Here is a 27,708-nt window from a genome sequence, read left to right as displayed (position 1 = left end):
TGGAGCTACTGGGTTACGGCCACGGTGAAGAGGTTGTCCATGAACCTTCACAGGCCCTTGAGTCACACACATAGAGCAGAAAGTGAGGGTCCTAGGCAAATGGGACATAGCTAGCCCTGAATCTGGGAACAGACACCCAGAGGGTAGGATGACAGTCATAAATGAGGCCACTGAGGTTTCAGCCCTCCCAAGAGCCATAATGAGAATTTTGAGAGAGACGTTTTGATTGTTTTATTTAACCTAATATATCCAAAAATATCATTTCAACATATAGTCAACACAGACTGTGGACAGATTGCACATGCGTTTTTGGTACCAAGTCTCTGAGGCCCTGTGCAGTGTTCTTCATCCCCTTGGGTCCAATCAGATATGGCCCTTCCCAATCCAGAGCACCCCTGGCTTTGTCACGAAGACCTACCCACCAGGACCAGCGGAGCAGGCACGGTGGGTCAGTTAAACTTCTTGTCATGCAGAGCCTGGCATGCCCAGGCTTGGGGACAGGATGTCATCCAAGCAGGTGACAGAAACCACACTCTGCAGCGAGCCTGAGAGAAAGGCTGTAAGATGGGGATGAGGAGGTCAGGGTCCCTACATGACCCTCCTACTGGGCCCTGGGCTAGCTGCAGTACTCCTCAAGAGTTGCAACCACTGCCCATCACAGACAGCAGCTACTGTCTATAGAAGGTGCACTTATTTTATCAACATGCTGAGTGCCTAACTCCCCAGAATGCTGAGCCCTGGACAGAGAAAAGGAGTCTCTCATTTCTCATATCCAGACTCAATGACACACTTAGTCCATCTCCTCATAGAAGGAAGAGCCACGCCTTTGGAGGGAGGACAACTGAGAGGCAGCAGATGCCAGCTTTCCAAAGAAGGACCTGTGTGGCCTTGTAACAGACATGTCAGAGACAACTGCAACTATCTTTACAATGCGTCCTGGGGAGAAGACTCTGACTCTGGATGTCAGGTTGAGCTTGGTCCAGTGGAGGCAGCTTTGACAATGCAGAGTTTAGAAGCGAGGCTCCTTGGCTCTGGTGCTGCAGGTCCATCTTAGGGCCACCCTTGGATGGCCAGGTCCTGGAAGGCCATTGCCCAAGGGTGTACACAGTACAGGTAACAGCAAAGCCACTATGGCCATCAGGGTCCTAAGTGCTGCGGGAAGACCTGCTGTGGTCCACAATGCCATGACCTCCAGCCTGGGACAGATGTAGGTGAACTCAGATGCAGTCTTCATGTGATTTTCAGCTCTCAAGCCCTAGGCATAGAACCAGTCTGGCCATCTTCTGAACAAAGACATGGGATGGCACATGTGGGTTCCCCAATAGAGCCCTTGCTGCTGAAGCTCTTGGCTGGTTTGGGCAGTACAACCACAGTATAGGTGCTCAGAATCAGAAGAAACAGCAATAGGTAGGAGCTCACACCTGCCTGCCTTCCCCCCCCCCTTCTCTCTCTCTCTCTCTCACACACACACACACACACACACACACACACACACACACACACACACACACACAACCCAGCCTCTATTGGCTCTGAGAAGTGAGCCACAAGGGTGTGATCACACACATTTCATCCTTGGAGAAGGAACCCAGGAGAGGGGCAAGTCCAAGGGGTGGAGGGGTCAGGGGACAAGGAAAGTGCTGATGATGTAAACCAACTGCCCAAGACAAAGGGTCTGGCCCCCACACCAGCCAGGCCCAGGGAGGGCATTTGCTCCTGCTGTTGCACTGCCCAGGGGGCAAGGCTTTGGCTGAGACCAGGGACCCTGGGAGGAGGTGCAGAGGGGCTCCGGTGCCACTGCACAAGGGTAGAGCCAACCCTCACGTCTGGGCCAGTGAAAGCTCTTCAAGGCCTCCCTTCCCCAGGCGGTATCTTGCCAGGTCCTTCCTAGTCACCAGACCGACCACCTGCAGAAACAACACCAGGTCACTTCCCTCCATATGACAGCATACTCCACATACCAGGGCTAAGTAGGCGTGCACCAACAGGCTAGGTCCCAAGGGTCACTGTCCCGAGACAGACAAGCCCCAATGTCCACCCACAACAGAGCAGGGATACCGGAAGCAGAGTGTGAGCCAGCTCCAGCACTCTCTGGCAGGACAGAGAGCAGCCTTACCTGATTGCGATTGTCTACTACCACCAGGTGCCTCAGGCCCAGAGCCCGGAACAACTTGAACACTCGAGGAAGAGACGCCTCCTGCAAGGTAGTCAACTGCCTTTAGCCCACTTCACTCTACTGTGGAAAGGGATTCCACCCCCAAACCAGGCATTTCCAGAGTCCTGAGCTGTCCCTTCCCTCCATACCTGACTCCAAGCCCCTCTGTGCTACTAGTGGGGTTCTCTGAGGCCCAATGCTACTTGAAGCCCTAATTCTCTCAGGCTGTCCCTGATAAATTCTGGTCAGATGGCCTATCCCAGGCAGCAAGCCCCACCTGCACCATCCCTGAAGGCCTCCTCTCTACCTGGCAGCAGCTACTCCATGAGATTCCAGAGGCTCTTTACCACCTTTTCAGAATATACAAGGCATAGAGCTTGGGCCCTGGAGGTTAACCATATCCCAACCCTGCCCCCAACTCCTTTGGGTCAATAAGTACCTGGGGTACTGTGTAGGGAGAGGGGTTCATGAATTCAGAAAGATCCATGGTGCACTCCCGCTCATCCTGGGATACGTGAATGGACTGGATTGGGGGGAAGCGTGGATAGGCATCACGGAAGTCCTTCAGCCTCAGCCGCCGCTGTACCAGCCCCATGTTGGACCTCTCCACAAACACCTGCAGGCAGCACCCAGTTATGTATCTGCCACTATGAAGGATGGTGCCCAGGACACTCCCACCCATGGACTGAGGGGCGCACCTTGTGCTTCAGGAGCACGATGAGCTGGGAGCGCAGGATCAAGCCTTGGAGCCTGGCTGGCTGGAGAGGAAAGAGAGGCCTTGAGACTGCAGTGGGAAACTCTGGCTCACTCTGCTGTTTCGTGGTCACCTCTAAGCATAGGCCTTGAAGTGGGCATCTCTCACACACAATCCTGCTAATCCCTAAAGTATCTGAGACAGGGCTAACCCGGTCAGCAGAGCATGGAAGCCACCTGCTGAGAATGGAATCAACAGGTAGCAAGACCTAAGCCAAGCATGTTTCTCACATTTCTTTCAAGCCACCAGTGCCAATGTCCAACATATCCCAACAGAGTAAGAACTGGGCCGGGGGTAAACATAGCTGGTCTCACATCTCTTTGGCACCTCCTGACAGATGTCACAGCCACCAACACCATGACTGAGAAGTCCAGTCCCGTTAGAACTACACAAGGCTTGTAGTCTGTGGGGACATGCCAGCTAAGAGAGGGATTTTACTTTATATCCAACACAACATTTCCTGTTCATGGGCTGGAGAAATAGATCAGTGGTTAAGAGCACTTTTGCTCTTGCAGAAGACCTGGGCTTGATTCCAAGCACCCACATGGTAGCTCACAACCATCTATAATGCCAATTCCAATGGGATCCAATACCCTCTTCTAGCCTCTGCAGGCACCAGGCATGCAGGTGGTTCACATGCAGGTAAAACACAAAAACAGGATAAAAATAAATCTTGAAAAAAAATAAAAGTATATTGATCAGGTGAACTACATGATCAATTCCTCCAATATATGCTGCTCATGGGCACAAAATAAAAAGAACTGATACTCAGAGAAGTGCCCACAGTACCTGGGTGTCTCCCACATCCTCCACCACGGGGAATCCATTATGATTGGATGCTGTGTCGCTTAGAACATCCACGATGACTCCAACCTTCTCTCTCCGTCTCAGGCAGGTCACAGGTGTGCTCATTACTTCCCTGCCAAGAGGTCCAACCCAGTGATCCTATCTCTGTGGCATTCACACCACGTGCTGTCAAGGTACTTCCTTAAGAGCTTTAGTATCATGTGAATACTTGACAGACATGAAGCTGTCAGACTTGGGACCCCAAGACCCCCATTTCCATGCTACAGACTTAACCAGGCACTGGAAAACCAGCCATGGACCAGCTACAGTGGGAACCCTGGTACCCGGGCTCTCCACAGACATTCAGTGTTTTCCCTGTCCACATCTACCCACAGCACCCAGGAACACGAGGGCTTAGCAGGCCAGCTGGCCATACCTGGCGGTGAGCGAGTGTGAGGTGACCGGGGCCTCCCAGTGCAGGAAGGGCACACTCTGCAGCTGGATGTGCATGTCATAGAGGCCCTGGGTACAGAGTCATGATTCAGGACACTGCCCAGGGGTCCTGAAGGCACATTGCCTCCCTCAGAGCCCCACAACTGCCCTAGTCCTGAGGGCATATGGGAGTGGCTCAATGGGCCCTCTTTCTTCTGCAGCTGCTGCAGGCTCCTCAAACCCCAGTGTTAGGCTACAAGGTTAGCATCCAGGGTAAGCCGAGGACAAACCACCCCTCTCATGCTGCATACCTCAATGAAGACATCGCCCACAATCTTGGCAGTCATCAGCACCAGCATGATGGGAAAGCCGTAGGTCACGTTGCTGGTGGCCTCCATCATGATGACTGTCAGGCTAAGGGTCATTCTCACGATCCCACCTGTGGGGGTAGTCATAAGCCCCTATCCCTCTTAACATAGGATCCCCAGCTCTGCTATGTCTGCAGTCTTTTTACCCGCCTATCTTTCCAGACCCCAGAGGCAAGGATGGTAACTGCTGGGCCCGGACTATTGCCACCTGGCCATGCCATGGGGCTGATGACCTCACCTGCCTCACATCCTATTTTGCTCACATGAATGGCAAAGGCCAGTCTTGGTGGAACTCACAATGGGTGGGCAGGGTACAAGTGAGAACCACTCACCAAACAGGGCAAGAGCTGGGGCTTACCAAGCTGAGCAGCAGCTCCCATCAGGGCATATTTACCCGGGTCTGCCCAGATCTGTGGGAGGCAACATGGCTGAGTATCAGAGGCAGTGGCAACCCTCACCCAAATCTGCCAGGGCATTCCAGTGAAGATGCTATGCTTGGGCCTACTGATCCACACACAGGAGTGAATTCCAAGGCTCACATGCAGAACATTCTACTCCAGTGCCCTCTGCTACAACCTGTGTGTTAACGTTCCAGCTAGGTGTGCCTTGAATAGGGACAAGGTATACAAATTCTACCGACCACCTGCCCACACCCATGAGCTCAGAAGACTGTGCTTGCTTTGTGCTGAGAAACCTACATGAAGGAGGACAGTAGAGCAAAAGTATGCACAAGGTGCCATTGCCCACGCAGATACACGGGATCACCCAAGGAAAGACATTCAGCTGTGAAAGGGTTCTAGGACATGCTACAACAGAGATGAACAAGCAGACATCACACTCAACTGGAGACTGCAGAGACATATGAGGTTGCACACTGTGTGCCCCAGGAAGTATTGGCAACAGATGAGCCCAGAGACAGCACGGAAGCTAGAGGCTACTAGAGCTGGGAAAGGGAAGACAGGGTCAACACTGAATAGCAGAGGGTTCCTGTCCCGGTGAAGAAAGAGCTCTGGAGCTGGAAGTGATGGCTGCACAATGCTAAGCATCTAGTAAATGCCACTGAACTGTTTACGTTCAAAGCAATCATTCTTATGAATCACATCTCAGAGACAGAACCCAACCAAAAGGAGATTTAGACAGACAATTGAGCCTGAGGACAGGGGAGGGGCAGATATAGGCTTCCTGTTGTTACCCTTCTATCATTTGTCAATCTTACTCAAACGATTGAAGTGAGAAAACATACACACAGATGGAAACCCCAAGCTCCACCAGTAGCTGGTGAGAGGAAGGGCTAAGAGGCCTACATGCAGGTCAGTGCTGGAGGACCTGGGCTCCTTTCCCTTGTTATATTCTCACTCACCTCCCCAACATGTCTCCACAGTTACATGACAGGACTACTTGATAGTGTCAGAACTTTTGTCCACCTGCACTAGATACCCCGATTTCCCCTGTTCTGGCTCCTAGGGTCACCAGAACACCTGAGCAGTGGAGCTCTGGCATGCCTCTCCCAACTCACCGCTGCCCCTGTGAGGTAGGACAGGGAGATGCCAAAGAGTCGGCCCCAGGCAGCCCCAATGAGCAGGGATGGGATGAAGACACCAGCAGATACTGTGAGGCCATAGGTCCAGCAGGCCAGGAAGAAGTAGACCAGAGTGAATAGGCCTAGCGTCATGGGATTGTAGGAGCCTAGGGAAAAGGAAGGTCACTGAGCTATAGCTGGGACTCCGGCCTGGGCAGGGATGGCCTGCTGGCCAGGGATGGCCTGCTGGCCAGGGATGGCCTGCTGGCCATGTGCTTCCATCCTGAGAACCAGGCCACCGGATTCCCAGTGGTGCCCAGGAAACTCTGCATTCTCAGCTTCTCCAGGTGAAGAGCAGGTCCCCAGAGTCAGAAGTGATGTGAGAAGTGCAGCAAGGTGACCTCAAGCTGGCAGCACAGGTATCAAATTCAGGGACCACCCAGGCTCCATGTCAGCACCAAACTCCCCAGAATGACCAAGAGCCTGCAGTGAATGTGCTCTGTCCCAGGTGGAGGCCCTTGTCTAGGAGAAAGAGGAAGCCCACACTCCTGCGAGCAGCAGCAGACTTCCAGCTCAGCTGGACTCACAATTGGTGTGACTTTACATACGCCAGCTGCATTAGGACAGACTGCCTGAGCCAGAGATGAGAGGTGACCAAGACGTGTCCTACTGGGCCCCTAAACCACTCCCAGCTACTGTAATTCGGTGGTCAAACTCCAAGACCTGGGACGTAGACAAGATGCTGAGGTTATATTTGTGGGTGAGAAACCAGAGAAGTAAGGCCAAATAGAGAGGAACCACAGTGGCCTATGTGACAGCCAGGGTTAGGGGATGTGCCAGTCTGTGTGGCTAAGAGCACCATAGCACAGATTACTGAGGTTAGCAGGGCCTGGTCAGGAAGGGCAGAGGTCTATGTGTGGAATGCCATTGGCTTATTCTACACCAAATTTATCCATTAATTTTCATGATCCTTACCCGTGGACAGCCTCCCAAACAGGAAGTCCCCAGTAGCCTTATGACAGGCAACAATTATAAACACCTGTCCCTGTGGGCAGGGTGGATATCGTGGTTAACTTCAGTGGTCAACTTGACACACTTGTGAAGAGGGAACAAAGGAACTGCCTCCATCAGATTAGCTTGGACATGCCGGTGGGGGAGGGGGGCATTTTCTTGATTGCTAATTGATGTGGGAGGATCCAACATTCTTGTGGGCAGTATGATCCCTGGGCAGGTGGGCTGGACTGTATAAGGACGGTAGCTGAGCAAACAGAAAGCAGTGTTCCTCCATAGTCTGCTTCAGTTCTTGCCTCAGCTTCCCTCTCTAAGCTAATAAACCACTCCTTCCCAAGTTGGTTTGGTCAGGGTTTTACCACTGACAGCAACAGACAGCAAACGAAAACAGAAGGGGAGGAGCTGGAGACACAGGCCTAAGGCTGCCCAGCTCTGCTTGGGCACGGTGTGTAGGGCTTAGCCCTAGGCACTATCAGGAGTGTGGTGGAGCCCAGAAAGGCCTGCTCATGGAGTCACCAGGCTGGGTTTTCTTCTGGAGAGAGAGATGGAGGTGACTCAGGTGACTATCCTCAGGAAGAAAGGAGAAGATGGGGACCCCAGTCAGTCCCTGTCCAGGTGCTTGGCCACCAGGTACTCCGCAGAACTGTGCAACCCCATGTCTCCAACTCTGCAACATTGATTCCTGCACTCCAGTACACCTCACCACACCAGAGACGACTCCTCACTCCTAGCCCAGGGCAGTGATCTCTGGGCCAAGAACTTGCCCACTGTCCTTAGTAAGTCCTAGCCATGCTGACTGCACATACCTGGTGGGTCATGGAAAAGGCTGACAACACTCTTCTCGGGGGTGTTGAAGAAGGCTGCAGCCATGGAGTTGTACTCGCCATCTGCACAGAAGAGCTGTAGAGTTGAGAGAAAGGACAGAGAGGGACAGATGGCCACAGGGCAGATCCTGTGCTGCTGAGTGCTCAAGTTTAATTCAGCCAGGACTTCACTGGATGACCACCTCTCTGGGAGATGGAGGTCCAACTGTCCCTCTATCCAGAAGAAACAGGAAACTAGGAACTTCATGAGCAATGCCTCAGAATCAACAGTTGGACACTGGCCCTGGGGACCAGTAGGCCCAGTCTTCTGGGATAAGTGCCATTTACTACATGGAGGGACACATCATTTGCTTGCCTAAGAAGAGAGGAAGCTCTCGTTTGGGGGTTTTATGAGCTGCTACAAGTATCCCTATACGATTTCTGTACAGTTACAGGTATGTACTTCTCTAATCTAAACTGAGCCCCATTCTAAAGCTCTCTCCAGGAGGTGTCTGGAAATGACTATGGTGAGATCAGTTGAGTACTACCACCCATTCCCCAAGCACCTGAAAGACAGCCTCAGCTTACTATGGGATCCTACATACAGAACAAGCCTAAGGCCTACTAACATTGTTACCTCCGGGAAACCAGAGTTCAGGAGAGTTGGTCCTGTTCATAGGGCCAGCCCAAGGCCTATGCCTACCTGGAGCGGGTAGGACATGGAACTCCCCTGCAGGGGTTGGCAATCTCGAGATGAGTAAATCAAGACGAACGCCACTGTGGCTGTGACAGCAGCCACCAGCATGGCCTCAATCACTTGGAGGCAGGGCCGGTGGATGTACCTAGAGACCAAAGCCAGGGTGGACTTTGCTGCAGGGATGTTCAGGGGTAGCCTCACCTGCCCTGCTCCTGGCAGTTGCCATGGCAACCTGACCCAGAACCCATTGATGAGAGGGCAAAACAACACAGGTTTAATGATCAATCAGCCCAGACTCCTGGGGTTATCTTTCTCCCTATGGCTACAGACTACTCAGTAACGACTCACCCTGCTACACCACCACGGCAGCTAAGACCTGTGCAAAAAAACAGGAAGACAGTGTCTTCCCAAATTTGATTGCTTCTCTTCTAATAAAGGGGCCGGCACCCCAGGCAGAAGGTAGTCAGTAGCTAACTCACCTAGGGCTTTGCTCTCCATGACAAATTTGATCTGTTAGCTTTCAGACCTCAGGACCTGAGGAATGTCTCTCAGGGGAGGAGCACTCCGCCTCTGAAGCTCCTCCAGCTCCTCCCCCACTTCCACTTCCTGTCCCTCTCCCCCAGGCCACATATTCCTGACCTATCCTGAGCAGCTTAGCTGGGCAGACCTTCAGGAAAGGATCATCATTGACAAGGCTGCTACAATTTGTCCATTTCCTGCACCCAGTGGGCCTGTACCCGTCAATCTGGCACACAAAACGGGGTTCTTTCTCACCTGATTCGAAACATGGTTAGCCAGTAATTCAAGGCATTGAACACAGCTCCAAGAATGCCCCCTGTGACCAGAAAAGAGACTAATGTTGGTTTCACAGGGAGGCCAGTGGTGGCCCCAGAAGTGGGATGGTCCTGCCGAGGGTGCACTGTCAGATGGCTTCCCAGTCATGTCTCTAAGGCTGTTCTGCCTTCCACTCAGCTTCTTACAGAGCAGTATGAGCTGAGCATGGGAGGAAAAAAATTTCTGGGAGGTACCGAGCGGTGGTGGCGCACGCCTTTAATCCCAGCACTCGGGAGGCAGAGCCAGGCAGATCTCTGTCAAATCAGTTCAAATCCAGCCTGGTCTACAGAGCGAGATCCAGGAAAGGCTCCAAAGCTACACAGAGAAACTGGGGGGGGGGGGGGGGGGGGGGCAATTTCTGGGATTTAAAAAAGGAAATCTGAACCACTTCAGGCCCTGAGTGTTTTAGATAAGGAGGCCTCACCCTGTAGATGTTGTAAATACCCGCCTCTGCCCCCCACCCCGCCCGTTCTACTGTGGCAAAGCTTCATTCCAGGCCTGAAGCTTTGCCACAGTAGAAGTAAAGCTCTGGGGTCTTTCTGAAGTGCCCACCCCTGCATGCATCTGCATAAGAATTCTAGCAGGGCAGGACCTAGAGGTGAGGATGGAGATCCTGACAAAGACAACTCCAGACCTGCACCACTCTGGAGCTGGGAATCCATCCTCCCAACACAGGCTGACTCTGGTCCATGCTATAGCGAGGGGCCTTACCCACTACACCCATGGCGATGAAGACGGGAATCTCATGGATGGTGTAGGCCATTTTCTGTGCAGAGGGGAAAAAGCAAAGGCTTTAAGAAATTGCTGCTTAAATTACAGGACTGAACAGAGACTCTGTCTACATGCACTGAACCTTATAGCACTTTTATACAGAACCAGAGGTCCATATGTGAGATAAATGGTCTTTGAGAAGACCTTATAACCTTCATGACTGAGCTGGTTTGGTGGCTTGTGCAGCCTGGCACTTAATACTGGAGAGTCTCACACTGCAGCTGTGGTACACTCAAAGCCCTGAGGGAGCAGACCCTGTGCACACTCCCAGAGCACTACTACAGGGTCCTCAAACTGACAAGCAAGAGTTCAACATCCCTGCTAAGAACTAGATTTTTCCAAAGCCATGTTCAAGTCTCAGCCAACAGGGTTTTGAGGTAGCACCAGAAAGGGCAAGGTGGGACATTGTGGCTGACAAGTTACCTCTGAGTCGAATCTTCCAAAATTTATGAGGCCTGGGCTGGACAGGTCCCACATGTTTCCATGGTAGATGCTCAGAACAAAATTCAGTGTAAAGGTGGAAATCATGGAAGCAAAGAACTGTGGCAGAGAGAAGCCAGAGCCTTAGAAACCTGCCTGGTGCACCCAGCACCCTCAGGGCCCTGCCCGGCCCACTCAGTACTCAGTGTCCTCAGAGCTCTACCTGGCCCACCTAAACACCTCAAAGCCACATCTGGCCCACCTAGGCTCCAAGTTATATAGAACACTCTCATCTGAATGCCAGAGCCAGACACGGAGGCTGGGAATTCCTGTCATTTGGAAAGCTGTGTGTCTGGATATCCCATCTAAGACAAAAAGAAGGGTGCTGGAGCCAAGTGGGGCTGGGTCTACTGCTTGGCTGGGCAGAGATGGCGTTGCTGCTCTACACACAAGCCAGTGAAGGACATAAGAGAAGGTAGTGTTTCTGGGGTTCCCAGCACCAAGGACACCTGGGACACGTGTAGAGCTACTGAACCCACTGGGGCATTCTACAATATAAAAGGATGGACTGACTATATGACGAGTCCTCAAGGGAGGGAGAAGCATGATCACCCTGGCCAGAGGGCGCCTTCCTCAGGCACTTACAATTCTCCATGTCAGGAACTGATTCCAGAAGGAGGCACCTTCCTCCAGGCTGAATAGAACCCCACCTGGAAGGCAAGTGGCAGGTCTACAGTGCCACCCAGGCCATAGGGCAGCCTGCCCACTGCCAGTGCCCAACAGAGACCCCAGGGAATTAAGAACACGACACAGGGAAGTTGCTAGCTGGTACCAGGCCACAGCTGGTGGCTGTAAGACACTGCCCACACCCTCACCTGGCACTTGTCTACAAACATCAGAACTATGCCTACAGAAAAGCCCTGCTTCCCCATCCTGGCCAACCACAAAGCACCCAAGGGCATAGCCAGAGATGAGGTGGAACTGGCCCTCCTTACCCACAGGGGCTCCAAATGCAGCAGACACTCCAGCTGCAGCTCCAGCTGAGACAAAGTCCCGCTTCTCTGTGTCTCTGCGGAAGTATTCAAAGATCTGAAAGAGAAAGATGGAGGGTGTTGAGGGAGGCTCTGAAGGGTCACTTATCACAGGAAGGGAAGTTGGAAACAGGTCCCACCAAAGGGACCAAACAAGAGATGTAAGAGGCAGGACCTTTTTTTCTAGATAATCAGGCAGGGAGCCTTTTCTAACAATCATATCATTATAATCACAACAGTAGCTACTGGATTCAGAAAGCAATACTAGAGATAGTGACAGAAAACAGGAGAGCTGGGGTGCCCATGTCCCCACAGCTGAGAACATAACCACAGGATTCCATTTGTGACCGTGACCCAACTTCACACAGGCAAGAAGTCGATGAACTTCTTGTTCCAGCTCTACCTTACTAACTGGAGAAAATCCAATGGGTGGAAAAATCTAAACTTACTCTTGATTTTAAAAAGCATTGTTCAAGCCGGGCGGTAGTGGCGCACGCCTTTAATCCCAGCACTCGGGAGGCAGAGCCAGGCGGATCTCTGTGAGTTCGAGGCCAGCCTGGACTACCAAGTGAGTTCCAGGAAAGGCGCAGCATCCTTGGCACCTTAGCTCTCAGAAGCCTTGAGACAGAATCCTAAGTTCAAGGCCAGCCTGGGTTATACAGAGCGACTGTTTCAAAGACGGCTATAGACTTATCAACATGTAAGTTTAGTGTAAGGCCCATCTTATTGCTGGTAACAGTGAGAAACATGATAAAATTGTACCATGTACCTGAGTAGCCATTTAAAGCTCTGACCTCCCTCAAGTGACTGTCCCTCTGAGAAGCTAGTCAGAGCTATAGATTCTTTTCAACAGAATCACACTAGCATATACCACCAGAATTCTAGGAACTGACCATGGAGAGTCCACATGGTCTGTAACTACCTGGAATGGGAACAGACCAGGTTGTCCTTAGAGTTAGAGATAGGACAGGCACTGGATGTGGTTTTTTGTTTGTTTTCTTTTTGAGAGAAGGTTTCTCTGTGTAACAGTCCTGGCTGTCCTGGAACTCACTTGGTAGCCCAGGCTGGCCTCAAACTCAAGAGATCCGCCTGCCTCTGCCTCCTGAGTGCTGGGATGAAAGGCATGTGCCACCACCGCCCGGCAGGAACTGGATATTGAGGGAGACCCAGAGGTCTGGATGAAGACTGCATGGGCAGAAGACCAGCTGAGACACATCTGTGAATCCCCAGTGCATCCATGTGTATGTGGAAGTACTCACCTTGAAATCTCGCTTGAGTGATGTTGACCTTCCCTGTGAAATCCCAGCAGCGATCACTGAACCTGAGTGGATCATTGGCCCTTCCTGAGAGCACAAAGCAATCAGTACTCAGAGGCCATACATGGGTCTTGGTGTCCTCCCAAAGACAGAAACTCAGACTCAGAAGGGACCAGTATCACTCATTCTGTTACCTTTCCTACAGCCAGTCCCCCTACCACAGACAGAATCACACCGGACACCTTGATCACCAGCGTCTGGAAACAAGGAAGATGCAGAGTTTGAATAAACATGCTGCATACATGCCTGAGCCCCAAGGGCTCAAGAAGAGTCAGCACTGTTGCTGAGAACTCACACTGATCATCCACCCACACTACAAATGTTGGAACAGCACCCAGGGTGCTGTTTCACATCCGTTTGGGGGAATTTAGTGCTGATATCCCTAGGGGGCCCTGAGGGAGGAGGCTCAACCCTGCCCTATGACTATGCCTCTGCTCTAGGCCCAGTACAGCTTGGGGACAACTACTAGCTGGGACTGATAGTATGGCCCCCATCCCATGAACATACAGGTGTTTCTACCTGGAGATTTTAGCACCCACTACACGGATACCCCAGTATTCCTCCCCACATCAGGCCAAGAACCATGAAGATGGAGGCTGAGGGACTGTGACTCCCCTGAACTGCATGAGCCTGGTGGATGCTCAGGGCAGTCAAGGGTGGACAGAAAGCTACTCTGTCATCTGGGCTCATTAACAATAAAACAACAACTTATACATGCCTCCCTTGATACATGGCCCCTGGTGCAGGTAGGAGGGGGCCCCTGGGAAGGATATCACGTTCAATGCAGGTTCTGAGGAAGCCTCCTAAACCTAGTCTGTTAGCTAAAGGTATTTAGCAAAACATTCGTGTTCCACTAAGTCTAGTATGGGTAACAAGTCAGTGCTATGCCCAAAAGCATCATGTCTACCCTATTCTACAGCAGAGTAGCAGCACAGGTCTCTTGCTTTCCAGAATGTGACTACACTGCCTTTCCTTGGCTATAGGGCACCAGGCCTGGGAGCACCCCAGGGAGGCGATGGAGTATTAGGCAAGGGAGTACATCAAAGGAGGCCAATGTTCACCTGCCTTCTGAGACAGGGACAGGAGGCAGTGTCTGTCCAGACTCAGGCAGAAAGGCTGGTCAGGCAAAAACAACTAGTAATAAATTACACATTACGAGTATGAGAGAAAACTTGGAAACTAGGGAAAGGAAGGCAGACCGTCTCCAAGCCTAGCTTAGCCCCTCTGGCTCTGAAACACTCAGGGCCACAGAGTCCTGAGTTACAAACGTGTACTGCATGACTGCAATCACAACATTCATATTCCTGCACCGCTGACTGCAGACAAAGACCAGCTTTTGCCACTTTCAGATGTACACTTTCAGATGTTGATGTGTGCACACACAACAACTGGTGTGCACAGAGCTTGTGCCAAGTGTGGAGGGTCAAGCAAAGACAGACTTAATTAAACCAGCAGAAATCATGCACACCTCACCTTGAGCCGCACCACGTGGGGGATCTTCACCCCATTGAGGAAGCACTTGATCTGGGGGATTCCGCTGCCAGCAGCAACTGGCTGGAAAGACAGAAGTGCCACTGAGCAGGTAGAGTAAGGGGGTGCAGCCTTACAACCACAAGAAACATGGGGAGCAGGTGTGGAGAAGGGCTTTACATCAGGAAGTAGAGGTTCCTCCTTACCCCAGCCCAGAATGGAGAGACCCCTGAAAAAACCCTAATGGGCATGTGTAAAGGGCCAAGGGTAGAGTCTGGTGGTCATGTATCCCCAAGTGAGCTAGATGAAGAAAATACTACAGGATGGACAAGACACTCATCATGTACCAAGCAGGAACTAGAACTTCCTATATATGAGACAGCTGGTCTACATCCACAGAAGGTTCTAGATGTTGTCTATTCCTTCTTTCATCACTACACAAAAAGGAAAAGGAGCATAGAGGGAGCTGGAGAAGGGAGGACCCCTGGGAGCCTTGGAACAAAGATGCATTTTGGAGGGGCCATCTGTGGGATGGGAGTAGTCTCCCTGGGGAATGGCTGGTCCTGCTGCCCCCTCTGCTTGGATCCTTGCAAGAGTTGTCCAAACTCCTGAGATTTTGTAGGCCCTAGAATACTTCACTGTCTAGCTATGTGAAGGCCCTGAAAGATTTAGCTCTAGCTACATGTGAATACGGGGTAGGTGTGGTACACCTATGGTCTGGGTATGAACTGGGTGGCCAGGGGATATTGGTATTGGGTGAGAGTTGTACTGTTGGGTTAAATATGGTACCACTAGCTGAGGAAGCCCCGGTGTTCTTTCTGTTCTGACTGAATATTTCTCATCTGTACACACTGTGGTGCTCTCTGGAAAGCCTCCATCCTCATAAGCTAACAAGGTCCATGGTGGGTAAGACAGAGGGACCCATCTATTCACCGAGACCCGTGCCCACTCTGGATCTAGGGTAACCGTTCTCCTACACACAGTGGCTTTACCTCTATGAAGGCCACAATCACGGACCCGACGAGCACGAAGGCGGAGTTGAGCGTGGCCCACAGCAGGAGGGAGAAGGACAGGCCACCTTTCTCTGTGAACTTGTCGATGTCTCAGGGATCGTCAAGGACAGGTACTGCTGCACGTCTGGAGCACATAACTGCCCTGCCTGTCTCACTGTTCCGGCCGGTCTCTCTGGCCCAGATCATCTCATGACCTGGACCAGCACAACTACTGACTAGCTAGCGGGCCATGGTGCTAAGGGACAACTTAGAGACATCTCACAGCCTGACTATGAACACAGCACCCATATGCTGAGCTGTGTGTGTGCACGCTAGGGGCAGTTTCTACGGAGTTGGGCCTGCTCTTCTTTACTGCCTGCCTGTGAAGGCACATGCTTGGGTTCTGTTAATGAACCCTCACCCCATGTGCCCCAGGCTGAGTGTCTCTGGAGGATACTGTCCTTGATGACTCTGTACTTGAGGCCTGCCAGGTTCTCCACTACAATGTCAATGAAGCAGGCTACCAGGCCTGTGAGGATTCCAATGAGGGCACAGATAACCCAGCGCTTGATCTCCACCGTCCGGAAAGCCTAGACAGGGATGGGAAACATGGTGCAGTCATGGTGGGCACTGCAGCTAGGCACCTGTTGGGCACTGCTCTGGTCTGGCGCTGGCAGATTCAAGGGCGGTACCACACACAGTACAAAGTTCAGCTCTCAGCCCAAATCTGCTAACAACAGCCTCCAGCCAATGTTTCAATGACCACTGAGGGCCACAGGAAGTCACAAGGAGGTAAGTAACATTCCCTACAAATTCACAACTAGCTACTAGCATTCGAGGCACTGTCTGCCATCTGCAGAAGCTTTATTGGCCATGATGATTATAGCACTCCTCCAAGTTTCCAGCGTCTGGTGTCACATGTTCAGAGCCCCATCCTCCATACACAAATCATTAAAGCATGGCATTGGAACCCAGAGGCTCGGAGGAGAAAAGGGAGAGGGATGGAACAGGGACACTGCCTGGCCCAACATGCCAGCACCCAGGCCAACAAACCACAAGCCCACCCTGCTCACCGTATGGTTGATTCGTCTCTCCTCTTCCAGGAAGAGCTGGTTCTCGCTATTGTCATAGTCCAGGCTCTACACAGACCAGGACACAAGGTACTTGATTACTGAACCAGGGACCAGAGTGCAAGTATAGCCAGATGACAGGGAAGAGGGCTGGAAAGGTAGGGCTTGAGCTCAGGAGGGAGGATGGGGAGCCCACCTCATACTTGAGGGAGAGGAGCTTCTCATTGTGCGGAATCTCCCTGGGGAAGGTGTGAGGAGGGTCCACTTCCTGTGGAAGAAAAAAGCAGTCCCATGCTCTTTAAGAATAGGAACAAGGTGAAGAAAAGGGGCTAGTCTCAAATCTCATAGTTCAGCATTATCTGACACTCAAGGCTGGGAAGTCACAAGAAACCTACAAACCACCACCCCTTGGGATATGGACACAAACACCCTCCAATGGGACCCTGCAAACACCATAGGTTTGTTTCAGGAGTATAAGGTTAGTTTAACATCCTAAAAAATCAACAGATGTGCTATGTCAGGACAAAGGTCCACAAACCATCCTAAATTTTTTTGGTTTTTTGTTTTTGTTTTTTTGAGTCAGGGTTTCTCTGTGTAGTCCTGGCTGTCCTGGAACTCACTCTGTAGACCAGGTTGTCCTGGAACTCAGAGATCCACCTGCTTCTGCCTCCCAAGTGCTGGAATTGAAGGCATGTGCCACCACTGCCAGGCCACAGACCATCTTATAAACACAGAAAAAGCATTAGAAACACTCAACGAAGCTAGGTGTGGTGGAGCACACCTACAATCCTGGCACCCCGGAGGCAGAATCAAGAGGATTGGAAATTCAAGGTCAACTTGGGTTACGTAGCAAAGCACCTAACTAACAAGAAAGGAGGCAGCTAAGTGACAGCATGCTTGCCTAGCAGGCCCAAGGCTCTCTGTTCCATCCCTGAGTCTAAATTAACAACAAAAGCACTAAAGAAGCTAAAACAGGAGTCTGGAGAGATGATCCGAGGCTGAGTGTCTGCTCTAGCAGAAAACCCAAGTTTGGTTTCTGGGTATGCACACCACACGGCTTAGAACAGCCTGTAACTCTGCTCCAGGGGATCCAATGCCCCTGGCCTCTGAGGACACCTACACCCACAGGCATGTGAGAACACTCTGCATCACTGCCCTCTGGACAAGTAAAACCGCAGCAGACAGCACCAAAAACAAGCAAACTCCAGGGGAGAGAGAGGAGTGGCTCATGAAACATTTCGTGTTTGTTTTTTCAAGATTTATTTTTTATTATCTGTATGCATGTGTGTGCCTGTGTACAACCATGTGCATGTGAGTACAGGCATTTATGGAGGCCAAAAGAGGGTGCTGGATCCCCAGGAACTGGAAGTACAGCCATCTTACATGGATGTTAGGATCTGAACTCTGGTACTCTGTAAGATATCTTCACACTAAGTTCACTCCTGCCAAAGGCCTCTGTGCTCCATGGCCTCCTCCACACAGTGCTTCTGCCCACCCCTTCACATCTGAAGCTGCTGCTGGTGACTTGGCCTCAGAGACCACATCCATATTCTGCATGCCATCTCTGCTGACCATGCTACCCTTCTACTTCCCTTCACTAAGGTCAGCTCAGTCGGAGCAGGGGACATAACACCACTTACCGGGTCTAAAAGCTCATCGTCCAGCTCCACGTTGTTCATCTGTCCAATTCGGAAAAATGCAGAATGAGACTACAAACAGAAGAGAGGTCATGAGGATACCAGATGAGGGAGGGAGAATACAACTCATTCTCATTCCCACCCTCACATCCTGCCCTCCTTGGGTATTGGAACCCAGGTCTGCTCCTGACATGCACAGCCTGTTCCTGAGAAGGCTAGCATGGGACAGAAAGCCCAGTTTTTCTCACCTTAGTATACTACCCTGTCTGCTCCATATGAGAGGAAACTGACCATGCACCAGGGCCAAGGGCTGCAGGATGTATCCAAGCAAGTTAGTGTCCACTGCCATGAAGCTATGGTTCCTCCCCTGCCTACCACCTCTACAAAGTCATGTCTAGTCCAGTTTCTCTAGGCCTCTATCTGCTTCAAGCATGCTAATGCAGCCCTCCCAAGCAGAAGCTGTACCAGTTGAGTGGGTCTAAGGGCGGAAATTCTTGTAGTGGTACAGCTTGATGTAGGTGTGGGGCAGCCAGTGCCCTTTCTTAGGACACTTTCCAGATTGTTAACCTCCCAACCTGGCTAAATTCACACCTGCCCAGTAAGTGGTAGGTGGAAAAGTTGGGGGGAGGGTGGCACTTATGCCCATTTTCAACTATTTCCTGGGTATTTACAAAATTGCTTGTAGGGGCTACAGGAAAGGCCAACTTCTGAGCTGCTGGGCAAGAGCCATGTGGCCCCCCATTCACTGTGTTAGAAAGCAAAGTAGCTGTGATGGAGACCAAGTGTGGAAGAGAGAGAGAGCTGCAAGGCCAGCCCAGCAGCTCGTGGACTGGAATTATCCCTGGAGCTATTTTCCAGACCTGAGGCAGCTGCAGGCCCAGCCTCACTGTTTCCTTTATCCTTCCTGTTCCAAAGACCCTTATCAAGGTTCACTGGGGGTCCCAAGCATTTACATTTTATTATTATTGTTACTATTATCATTATTGCTTTTTTGAGATAGGGTTTCTCTGTGTAGTCCTGGCTGTCCTGGAACTCATCCTGTAGACCAGGCTGGCCTCAAACTCTGCCTGCCTCTATCTCCCGAGTACTGGGATTAAAGGTGTGCGCCGCCACACTGGAGCTACACTTATTTTTTAATATTTGTTTTAAAATTCTGTGTGTCAATATGTGCATGTGCATGGAGGTGCCCGTAGAGGCCACAAATGTTAGATCCCTTCAGCTGGAGTTGGGAGCAGCCTGACGTGGGAGCTGAACTTGGGTCCTCTGCTAGAGCAGTATGTGCTCTTAGCTGCTGAGCCAACTCTCCAGCTCCCAAGCATTTCTTTTTCAGGCGCCCTGAAATCCAGGAGGCGCCTGTCTCCTTGAATGGTTCATCCCTATATGGTATCCCAACAAGCTTTGGGAACTTGCCCTTCCCAGCCCCCAGCCACCCAAAGCTCCCTTTACCTGTATCCTTCCATCCCAGAAACACCAGAACCCCTTGCAGAGCTCCTGACACCCAGGACCCCAGACTCCTGTTCTTACAGGCACTGTGACCTGGAGCTGCAGATAGGTGAAGTGCTTCCACATTTCCCCCAAATATACAGGAAAGAGCTCCTCCTCCTCTGGAGCCTTTCTAGGGGTGCAGCAGACTGAGACTCATAGACATCCCACAGCTGTATGTATGCTCACCACAGCCAGGGGTTCCCTCTGGTGCCTTATCATAGATTAACTCCTAATCTACCGACCAGCTACAACATAGGGTGACAGAAATGAGGAAGGCATCCTGTGGGACAGAGTGCAGGAAGTCAGGTATCCGGCTGGCTGCCCCTGGCCCCCACTCATTCCTGTGCATACACAGGCACAGGTTCTTGTTCACAAGTGCGGGATGGAGAAAGCATCACCAAATCACATCTTTGGGCTTGGCTGGCAACCTCCACCCTGAGTATCGTCAGGTACCACAGGTATCAGGAGGAAAGAGCACCAGAGGAGGCGACAAACATCTAACCATTTCACCTGGGAGAAGGAAACCTAGAAGGGGACACACCCTGCCCCCAATCCATGTCCACTCTGGACTTTCCAGCTGGGGATACTGTGGGCTGCTCTTGGTTAGGTTGTTTTCTGTTTGGTCACCCTGGTTCACATGACCCACACATGATAGGCAGGGCAAGGATCACTTAGAGAGTCCCCTCCGGTCCTGCCACAATCTCACTTAAAAAAAGACAGACTCGCTGGGCGGTGGTGGTGCATGCCTTTAATCCCAGCACTCGGGAGGCAGAGGCAGGCGGATCTTTGTGAGTTCGAGGCCAGCCTGGTCTACAGAGTGAGATCCAGGAACGGCACAAAGCTACACAGAGAAACCCTGTCTCGAAAAACAAAAAACAAAACAAAACAAAACAAAACAAAACAAAAAAAAGACAGACTCGATGGAGAGGTAGTGACGTACACCTTTAATCCCAGAACTGGGGAGGCAGAGGCAGGTGGATCTCTGTGAGTTCGAGGCTAGGCTGGTCTACAGAGCGAGTTCCAGGACAGCCAGGGCTACACACATTGAAACCCTGTCTTAAAACACACACACACACACACAAAAAAAAAAAAAAAAAAAAAAAAGAAGGAAAAGAAAGACAGACTCACCATACCAAGCATGCTGGGGCAGGCAAGTTGTGCCAAGAGGCTACATATAAGCAGGACACCCTCTATATGCCTTATTGGGGACAGTCTACACTGAGGACCACCATGAACAGGATGACAGCACCAGTACTCTGGTTGCATTTGAACTTCATATAAACATGGAACTTGACTGAGCCCCCAGGGCTCTTGAAGTGTCACCCACCATGAACCCTGTTCACTTCCTCAGGGAACTTCCCCTAGGTGCTGAGTGACCAGGAGAAAACACAAGGACAGTGAAGCAGGGGCTGAGGGGCACAGCAGAGATAAGGGCAGGTGGCCAGTCTGTTCCACTTATCACTGAAGAGCTAGACAAGCCAAAGGCCATCAACAACTGTCCCACTATAGCACAGGGGCCAAGAGTCAGACCCACTGACTATGGGGCTATGAAAATGAAACCATGAAAGTTTAAGAGGACAGGGGAGAGGTGCTGGCTATGGGTAAGCATGACAGTCCTTGCTTACATGATAACCTCGACTCCCGACTTGGTAAGCAGTGGCCCAAATCCATGACAGAGCAGCAGCAAGCAGAAGCCCAAATCAGGAGAAGGCCGCCAGAGCAATGAGTGACAAAGGACAATCCACAGACCACAGTGGGGCACAGGGGCCTGGTCCTCCTTGCAGGGAAGTAGCTGCAGAGGGCTTAGAGCTGTGTATGACTAAGGAAGTGGAAGGACAGACGGATGGATGGACGTTCCCAGGGATCTAGACACACTGCACAGCTGCCAAACTCAGTGCTCTAGTACTGAGCTACAATTACTCAACATACCACCCTAAAAGGAACTGGTTGAGAACACAGGCCTGCTCAGGACTAGTTTTGCAACTTCTGGAAATCTATAATTATTTCAAAGTTACATAAAACAAAAATTCCCCCACACCAAAAGACTGAAAAGGTAACTTACAAAACAGAACATAAATGCAAAGCATAGCGTTTGAGAATGGCTGACAGGCAAAAAATGGAAAATTACAAATCACTCACACACACACACCAAACAGGTAACAAGAACAAAGCTCAGAGCTGACCGGACATGCATGCAGTGCACAGACATACATGCACGCAGTGCACAGACATACATGTACGCAGTGCAGACATACATGCATGCAGTACACAGATAGGCATGCAGGCCAGCCTGGTCTACATAGTGCGTCCCTTGTGGTAATATTCTGTCTCTGCTCCTTCCCCGTCCCCTCAAACGTTCAAGGTCATCCTCAGCTACAAAGCTGTTTGAGGCCTGCCTCCAAAATGTGGTTATATCCATAAAGACAGAGAATAAGAAGAGGTGGTGGCCGGGGTTGAAGAGGAAAGAAGGGAAGAAAACTCTGGGTACAGTTTCAGTCTTACAAGATGAAACAGTTCTAGAGACTAGTTGCCCAACATTAAGAATATTCCAGACTAGTAGCTGGAGAGATGGCTCAGAGGTTAAGAGCACTGGCTGCTCTTCCAGAGGTCCCGAGTTCAATTCCCAGCGAGTGGCTCACACCATCTGTAATGAGATCTGGTGCCCTCTTCTGGCCTGCAGACATACATGCAGGCAGAATTCTGTATAAATAAATAAATCTTGGGGGACAAAAAAACAAAAAACAACAACAACAACAAAAAAAAACAGACCAGAGCCAGGTGGCAGTGGCCCACACCTTTAATCCCAGCACTCAGGAGGCAGAGGCAGGCAGATTCCTGTGAGTTCAACGCCAGCCTGGTCTACAGAACAAGTTCCAGGACAGCCAGGGATACAGAGAGAAACCCTGTCTTAAAAAACAAAAAAGACAAAAACAAAACTAACAAAACACAATAACAACAACAACAACAAAAAACCCTACTCCACCCCCCCCCAAAAAAAAAAGGAAAAAAGAAAAAGAATATAGCAGACAGGTAGTGGTCCAACTGTAACGTGTAATACAGACACTCAGAGGCTGAGGGAGGAGGGTGAAAAATGAAAAGCCTGGGCTAGTGGATAAAGGCATCTCCTCCAGAGCCTGCTGATCTGAGTTCAATTCCCTGAATCCATATGGTGGAGAAAAGAACTGACTCCAAGTTATCCCAATTTCCATACATCCACTATGGCATACATGTGCAGACACACATACATACAAAATAAATAAATGTATAAAAAATTTTCAAGTTAGCCTCAACTACACAGAGAGTTCAAGACCAGCCTGAACCACTTCTACACTATACACTAGACACTTACACACTATACCAATACTCTGACCCCACATAAAATATTGCCCGGCAGTGGTGGCACACGCCTTTAATCCCAGCACTCAGAAAGCAGAGGCAGTCAGATCTCTGAGTTCAAGGCCAGCCTGATCTACAAACCGGAATCCAGGACAGCTAGGACTGTTACACAGAGAAACCTTGTCTCAGGAAATTAAAATAAATAAATAAAAGAAGTGGGCAGGGTAGAGCACCTGTGTAGTACACAGGAAGTCTGGGTTCAATCTCCATTATGGGGTGAATGGGTGAGAAGTGTGTGAACCTAGATAGTACATTGATGTTATGTGCTCTTCCTACAAATACACACACATATATATGTACGTATATACACACACAGAGAGAGCCATTTTATTTGAAAAATGAGAACAACCACGGAACTCTGCCATCCTCCAGTTCTAGTGGAACCTGAGTTGGAAAACATTATTTTGCACTTGGACACCCTATTTTTATATGTCTAATACTTTTTTTTGGTTTTTCGAGACAGGGTTTCTCCATGTAGTTTTGGTGCCTGTCCTGTCCTGGATCTCACTCTGTAGACCAGGCTGGCCTTGAACTCAGGGATTCCACCTGCCTCTGCCTCCTGAGTGCTGGGATTAAAGGGATGTGCCACCGCCACCCGGCTATCTAACACTTTTTTGAGACAAGGTCTCTCTACATAGCCCTGGCTGACCTGGAACTCATTATATAGACCAGGCTGGCCTCAAATTCAGAGATCCCACCTGCCTCTGCCTCCTGAGTGCTGGGATTAAAGGCGTGTGTCATTATCTAAAACCTTGTTTTCTTTAAGCTCTTCACTGTTGCACACTGCCAGCTCTACAGTCCCACCTCCACGAGCAGCTGCCAGGTGCCAGGCTCTAATGCTCAGCACCAAAGAAGCCCAGACTACTGCAGTGTGTGTGTGGGGGGGGGACCAAAAGAAAAAAAAGGCACGTTATACAGCCAGCACAAATGTGACAAAGGTGACAGAAATGGGGAAGAGAGACCCACTTTAGATGCAGTAGCTAGCAGGTCTACACCAAGCAGAGCAGCCCAGAGCAGAGAGGAGTGGGCCATAGGGCCAGGCTTGGGGGTGGATATAGGCCTGCATGGCTGCCTGGAGGCTGCCAGGACCCTGTCCTTCAGCTCTCTACACCCTGTTGGGCTGAGGCTTGCTTAGGAGCTGCGAGAGGAGGAGAACAGCTCTCACCAGAAGATAGCAGGGCCCAAGGGCCACTGGGGACAATCAGAGGAGCCTCCCCTGAAGCTTTCCAACAGCCCCAGGTCTCCTGTCTTCCCCAACAGCACCTCAGGCTATGGTCTGTGGTACTAAGTTACCAGGGCAGAACACAGTCCCACACTCACCTGAGGTCCCTCTTCTGCTGAGGGAGGGGGTGTCTCTGGTGGCAATTCCCAAAATGGGCCTGTAAAAATGCCCTGCATTTAAACAGACTGCAAACACACACTGCTACCTCAACACCACCATTTGCTCTGGGATCAAACAGCCTCACGGAATACTCTACTTCCCATTGCCCACACACATGACCATGACTTCCCGGCTGACCTCACCCTCTCCCTATTCCACCATCACCCACACCTAAGAAAAGGCCCAAAGCCTTGGCCTCCAGGTAGTCCTGTGGGGCTGAGCTTTAAAACTGGGCCCCAGCCCATCCTACCTACAGCAACTACCTCATTGCTTGGCCTGCTTCTGCCTGGCTGAGGGGGGCAACAATGCCACCACCCAACCCCGGAGATGCCATAACAAATCCCAGAGGGCCAGAAGGTAGTCAGGATAAGAAGCTCATGTTCAGTCCCAGAGTCACCCCACTGTGTCCCTCTTTTTATTTCAAAAGGATCCTGACTCCAGACTAGCTTACAAAGACTCTTGCTGCAGTATGAGGACACCCCATGCCTAACTATGAGCCTGCCTATTATCCAGAACAGACTCCCTGAGTAAAGCAGCACCAAGAAGTCATTCAGTTCAAGAGGGGGCCATACACAAATGTCAAGTGCAAAGATGCTTTAGTTGATAGGGTTTTTTTGTTGGGGGGGGGGGGGGCGGGACAGAATTGCTTGTTTTGTTTTGAGACAGGGTCTTATCTAGTTCATGATGCTTCAGAATCACTGACCGTCAACTTCTGATCCTCCTGCCTTCACCACTTGCATGCTGGAATTATAGCTATTTGCTACCACACCCAGTTTTATGTGGTGCTGAGAGACTGAACCCAGGGCTTCACTAATGACTGGTATCTACTGAGAGCATGTTTTCCAACATTCATTAACTTTTTACAGAAGAGAAAACTGGCACAAGCAGACCTCAGATCCTTTCTGAAATTCTGGCTGGTCTGGTGCCCACTGCAGAGGGTTCCCAACCTGTAGGCAGTGTTTGTTCAGCCCACCTAAGCAGGGCAAGGATCCTTTAGCATTGGAGCCCCTGGCTTCCCACATGTCTCTCCTAGACCTAAACCAAACTCAACATCAAGTCATGTGCCTGGACAGGACTTCCACACCCTGTACCATATTCCAAACTATTGTAGCATTCTAAACATATACTCTTTGTCCTGAGCTTGTCTCAGGGCCTTGCACTACTTATATAGGGCACAAAAATACTCTTTGCACCTATATCTATAGGGCTCCTCACATAGAACCAGCAAGGAGGTGGGCCTATTTCCAGAGGGAAGGAAGCTATCTTATGCACCTCAGTGACCTGCACACAGACCTCAAAATCCACAGTGGGGCAGGTACATAATTACTTTAAGTTGTTTAACAGCAACCAATCAATTGTATTAACTGTAGCCTTAAAAGCTATAATGGTATTTAGGGAAAAAATAAACTCATTCTTTCAAAAGAAACCAACTCTTAGGTCCATTGCAAAAAAAAGCAAAACCAAACAAAAATAAAACCTACAACCATTCAATCCTGAGAAATCCAAACCCAACTTATGTCAGTTTCCCTTCTTAAAACCAGTTTCCAACTTAAGGTTATTTTGTTGTTGTTGTTTTGAGAGAGAGAGAGAGAGAGAGAGAGAGAGAGAGAGAGAGAGAGAGAGAGAGAGAGAAAAGAGTGAGAGTGTGTGTTATACAGGTAGAGGAGGCCTGGAGAGGAGACGGTGGCCAGATCCCTGGAGCTAGAGTCACAGATGGGCCGGGCAGTGGTGGCACATGCCTTTAATCCCAGCACTGGGGAGGCAGAGGCAGGTGGATTTCTGTGAGTTCGAGGCCTGCTGGTCTACTGAGTGAGTTCCAGGGCAACCAGGACTGTTTCACAGAGAAACCTTGTCTCAAAAAAACCAATAAGCAAACAAATAAATAAATAAAATTAAAAAGAAAAGGGTTACAGATGGTTGAGCCACTGGACTTGGGTGCTGGGACCTGAACTTGGGTCTTCTGCATGAGCAGCAAGCACTCTTAGCCACTAAGCAATCTCTCCAGCCCCCAATGTTACTTTCTTTACAACAGGGATAGCAAATCACACTTTCCAGAAACACCCTAAGACGGTCTTGACACAGCCCTACCGTTCTACTATAGGTCACTTCAAATTACTGCAGCAGACCAGACCTGTACACAGACGTTACTTCAAAGGAAGAACTGATTTTGACGTTCATTGTCTGATGTACCTTTAAGGGTCTAGAAAAACCTAAATGTACATTCTGATGAAACAGCCTGATCTCTTGTTCTTCTTAGCCTTTAAAATGACAGGAGTGCTTGTTAGACAACTCTAAAATCAGGAGAAATGGTAAAGGACGGTTATAAAACAGACTAACAAGACATTCACATAAATACCTGACTCAAAATTAATACAATGCATACAGGCAGGAGAGCCAAAGACATGCAAATAAGCAAAACAGTAACCCCTTTCAAACATTAAGCATTTAAAGGCACAAACTGTGTTTTGAGTGATGAGCATACTCTGGCCTCTAACTTGTTACTTATTACATCTGGCTGCACATTCCCAATTCAAATTCAATTAGGTAGTAAGAGAAAATGAGTGGAAATACTTGTCATTGCAATTATGCCCCAAATGTCTGGAATTACTCCTGTGAAAAGGAGATTGACACTTTCACTGAAATCGCAAGTCTGCCATTTAAACTGTGAAAACTGTGAGGCGTGTAGTCCACGCCTTCCAAGTTCTTGAGAAAATGGAGCAGGATCATGAATTCATGGCCAGCCTGGGATACACCAGTGAGACCCTGTCCTGAAACGCTAGGAAGCAGATCAGAGGTCGTATGCTTGCCAACTATGTGTAAACCCTGGGCTCGACCCTCACTACGAAGAGCAAGATTAAAAAAACAAAAACAATTTAAAAGGTTAAAATCCTAGGGTCTCTTGCTGCAGAGCTAATGACAGTTGGTGATTGCTGAAGGAGAGGGTATCATTTTCTCTAATGGTGTACCCACTGGGACTGGATGGGGAGAAGGGGTTCAAAGGGAAAGAAAGGAAGAGGGTAATGGATGCGAAACTGTCAAAAACAAGTCTTCCGGGATTCACAAAAAATAACAGAGGAGAAAGCTGTGGCCTCCTCCCTGGGCCCCTCCGGCGCACTGAGGACCGGGGCAGCGAACCCAGCGGCCACATCTCCGGCCCGCGGGCCTCACCTGGCGCGCGGCCGGCCCGGCCCCGTTCAGCAGCGGCGTCTCCTCGTCAGGCAGCCCGGTCCTTCGAAGCAGCGGCGCCGCCTCCTCATCATCGCGGTCTCGGCCAGACCAAGATACCTTCTTAGAGACGTTGGCCATGGCCCACTGAGGACCAAACTCAACTAGAACAGCCGGCCGCCCGGCAGCGTTCCCGTGACGCGCGCCCGGGACTC

The 27,708-nt window shown here is 50.4% G+C and overlaps 1 protein-coding gene across 1 annotated transcript; it reads right to left on the bottom strand.

The window, feature by feature from the left end:
• Positions 1–216: 216 nt before the first annotated feature.
• On the bottom strand, positions 217–27,708 carry Clcn7 (chloride voltage-gated channel 7). Its single transcript, XM_052758691.1, has 25 exons — positions 27,497–27,708; positions 18,070–18,138; positions 16,626–16,697; positions 16,433–16,498; positions 15,817–15,949; positions 15,360–15,469; positions 14,371–14,451; positions 13,032–13,094; positions 12,841–12,924; positions 11,546–11,639; positions 11,196–11,260; positions 10,554–10,670; positions 10,071–10,125; positions 9,300–9,360; positions 8,532–8,670; positions 7,832–7,925; positions 6,012–6,181; positions 4,854–4,905; positions 4,439–4,566; positions 4,132–4,217; positions 3,699–3,828; positions 2,854–2,913; positions 2,595–2,771; positions 2,117–2,197; positions 217–1,907 (listed from the first exon to the last, which is right to left on the bottom strand). Exons 1-25 carry the CDS (start codon positions 27,632–27,634, stop codon positions 1,821–1,823), a joined length of 2,412 nt encoding a protein of 803 aa, XP_052614651.1. The 5' UTR covers positions 27,635–27,708; the 3' UTR covers positions 217–1,820.

The sequence above is a fragment of the Peromyscus californicus genome, unplaced genomic scaffold (assembly GCF_007827085.1).
Source record: "Peromyscus californicus insignis strain IS unplaced genomic scaffold, ASM782708v3 Scaffold_3__1_contigs__length_106647218, whole genome shotgun sequence".
Taxonomy (NCBI): domain Eukaryota; kingdom Metazoa; phylum Chordata; class Mammalia; order Rodentia; family Cricetidae; genus Peromyscus; species Peromyscus californicus.
The sequence above is the reverse complement of the archived record's forward strand: the minus strand, read 5'-3'. Positions and strand labels throughout refer to the sequence as shown.

Excerpts from the sequence above, each read along its gene's own strand:
- Clcn7 (XM_052758691.1), bottom strand. The coding sequence starts at position 27,634 with ATGGCCAACGTCTCTAAGAAGGTATCTTGGTCTGGCCGAGACCGCGAT. Across the intron at positions 9,361-10,070 it reads CATCGCCATGGGTGTAGTGG|GGGGCATTCTTGGAGCTGTG; the intron begins GTAAGGCCCCTC and ends TTCTGGTCACAG. Across the intron at positions 4,567-4,853 it reads GGGAGCTGCTGCTCAGCTTG|GTGGGATCGTGAGAATGACC; the intron begins GTAAGCCCCAGC and ends CTACCCCCACAG.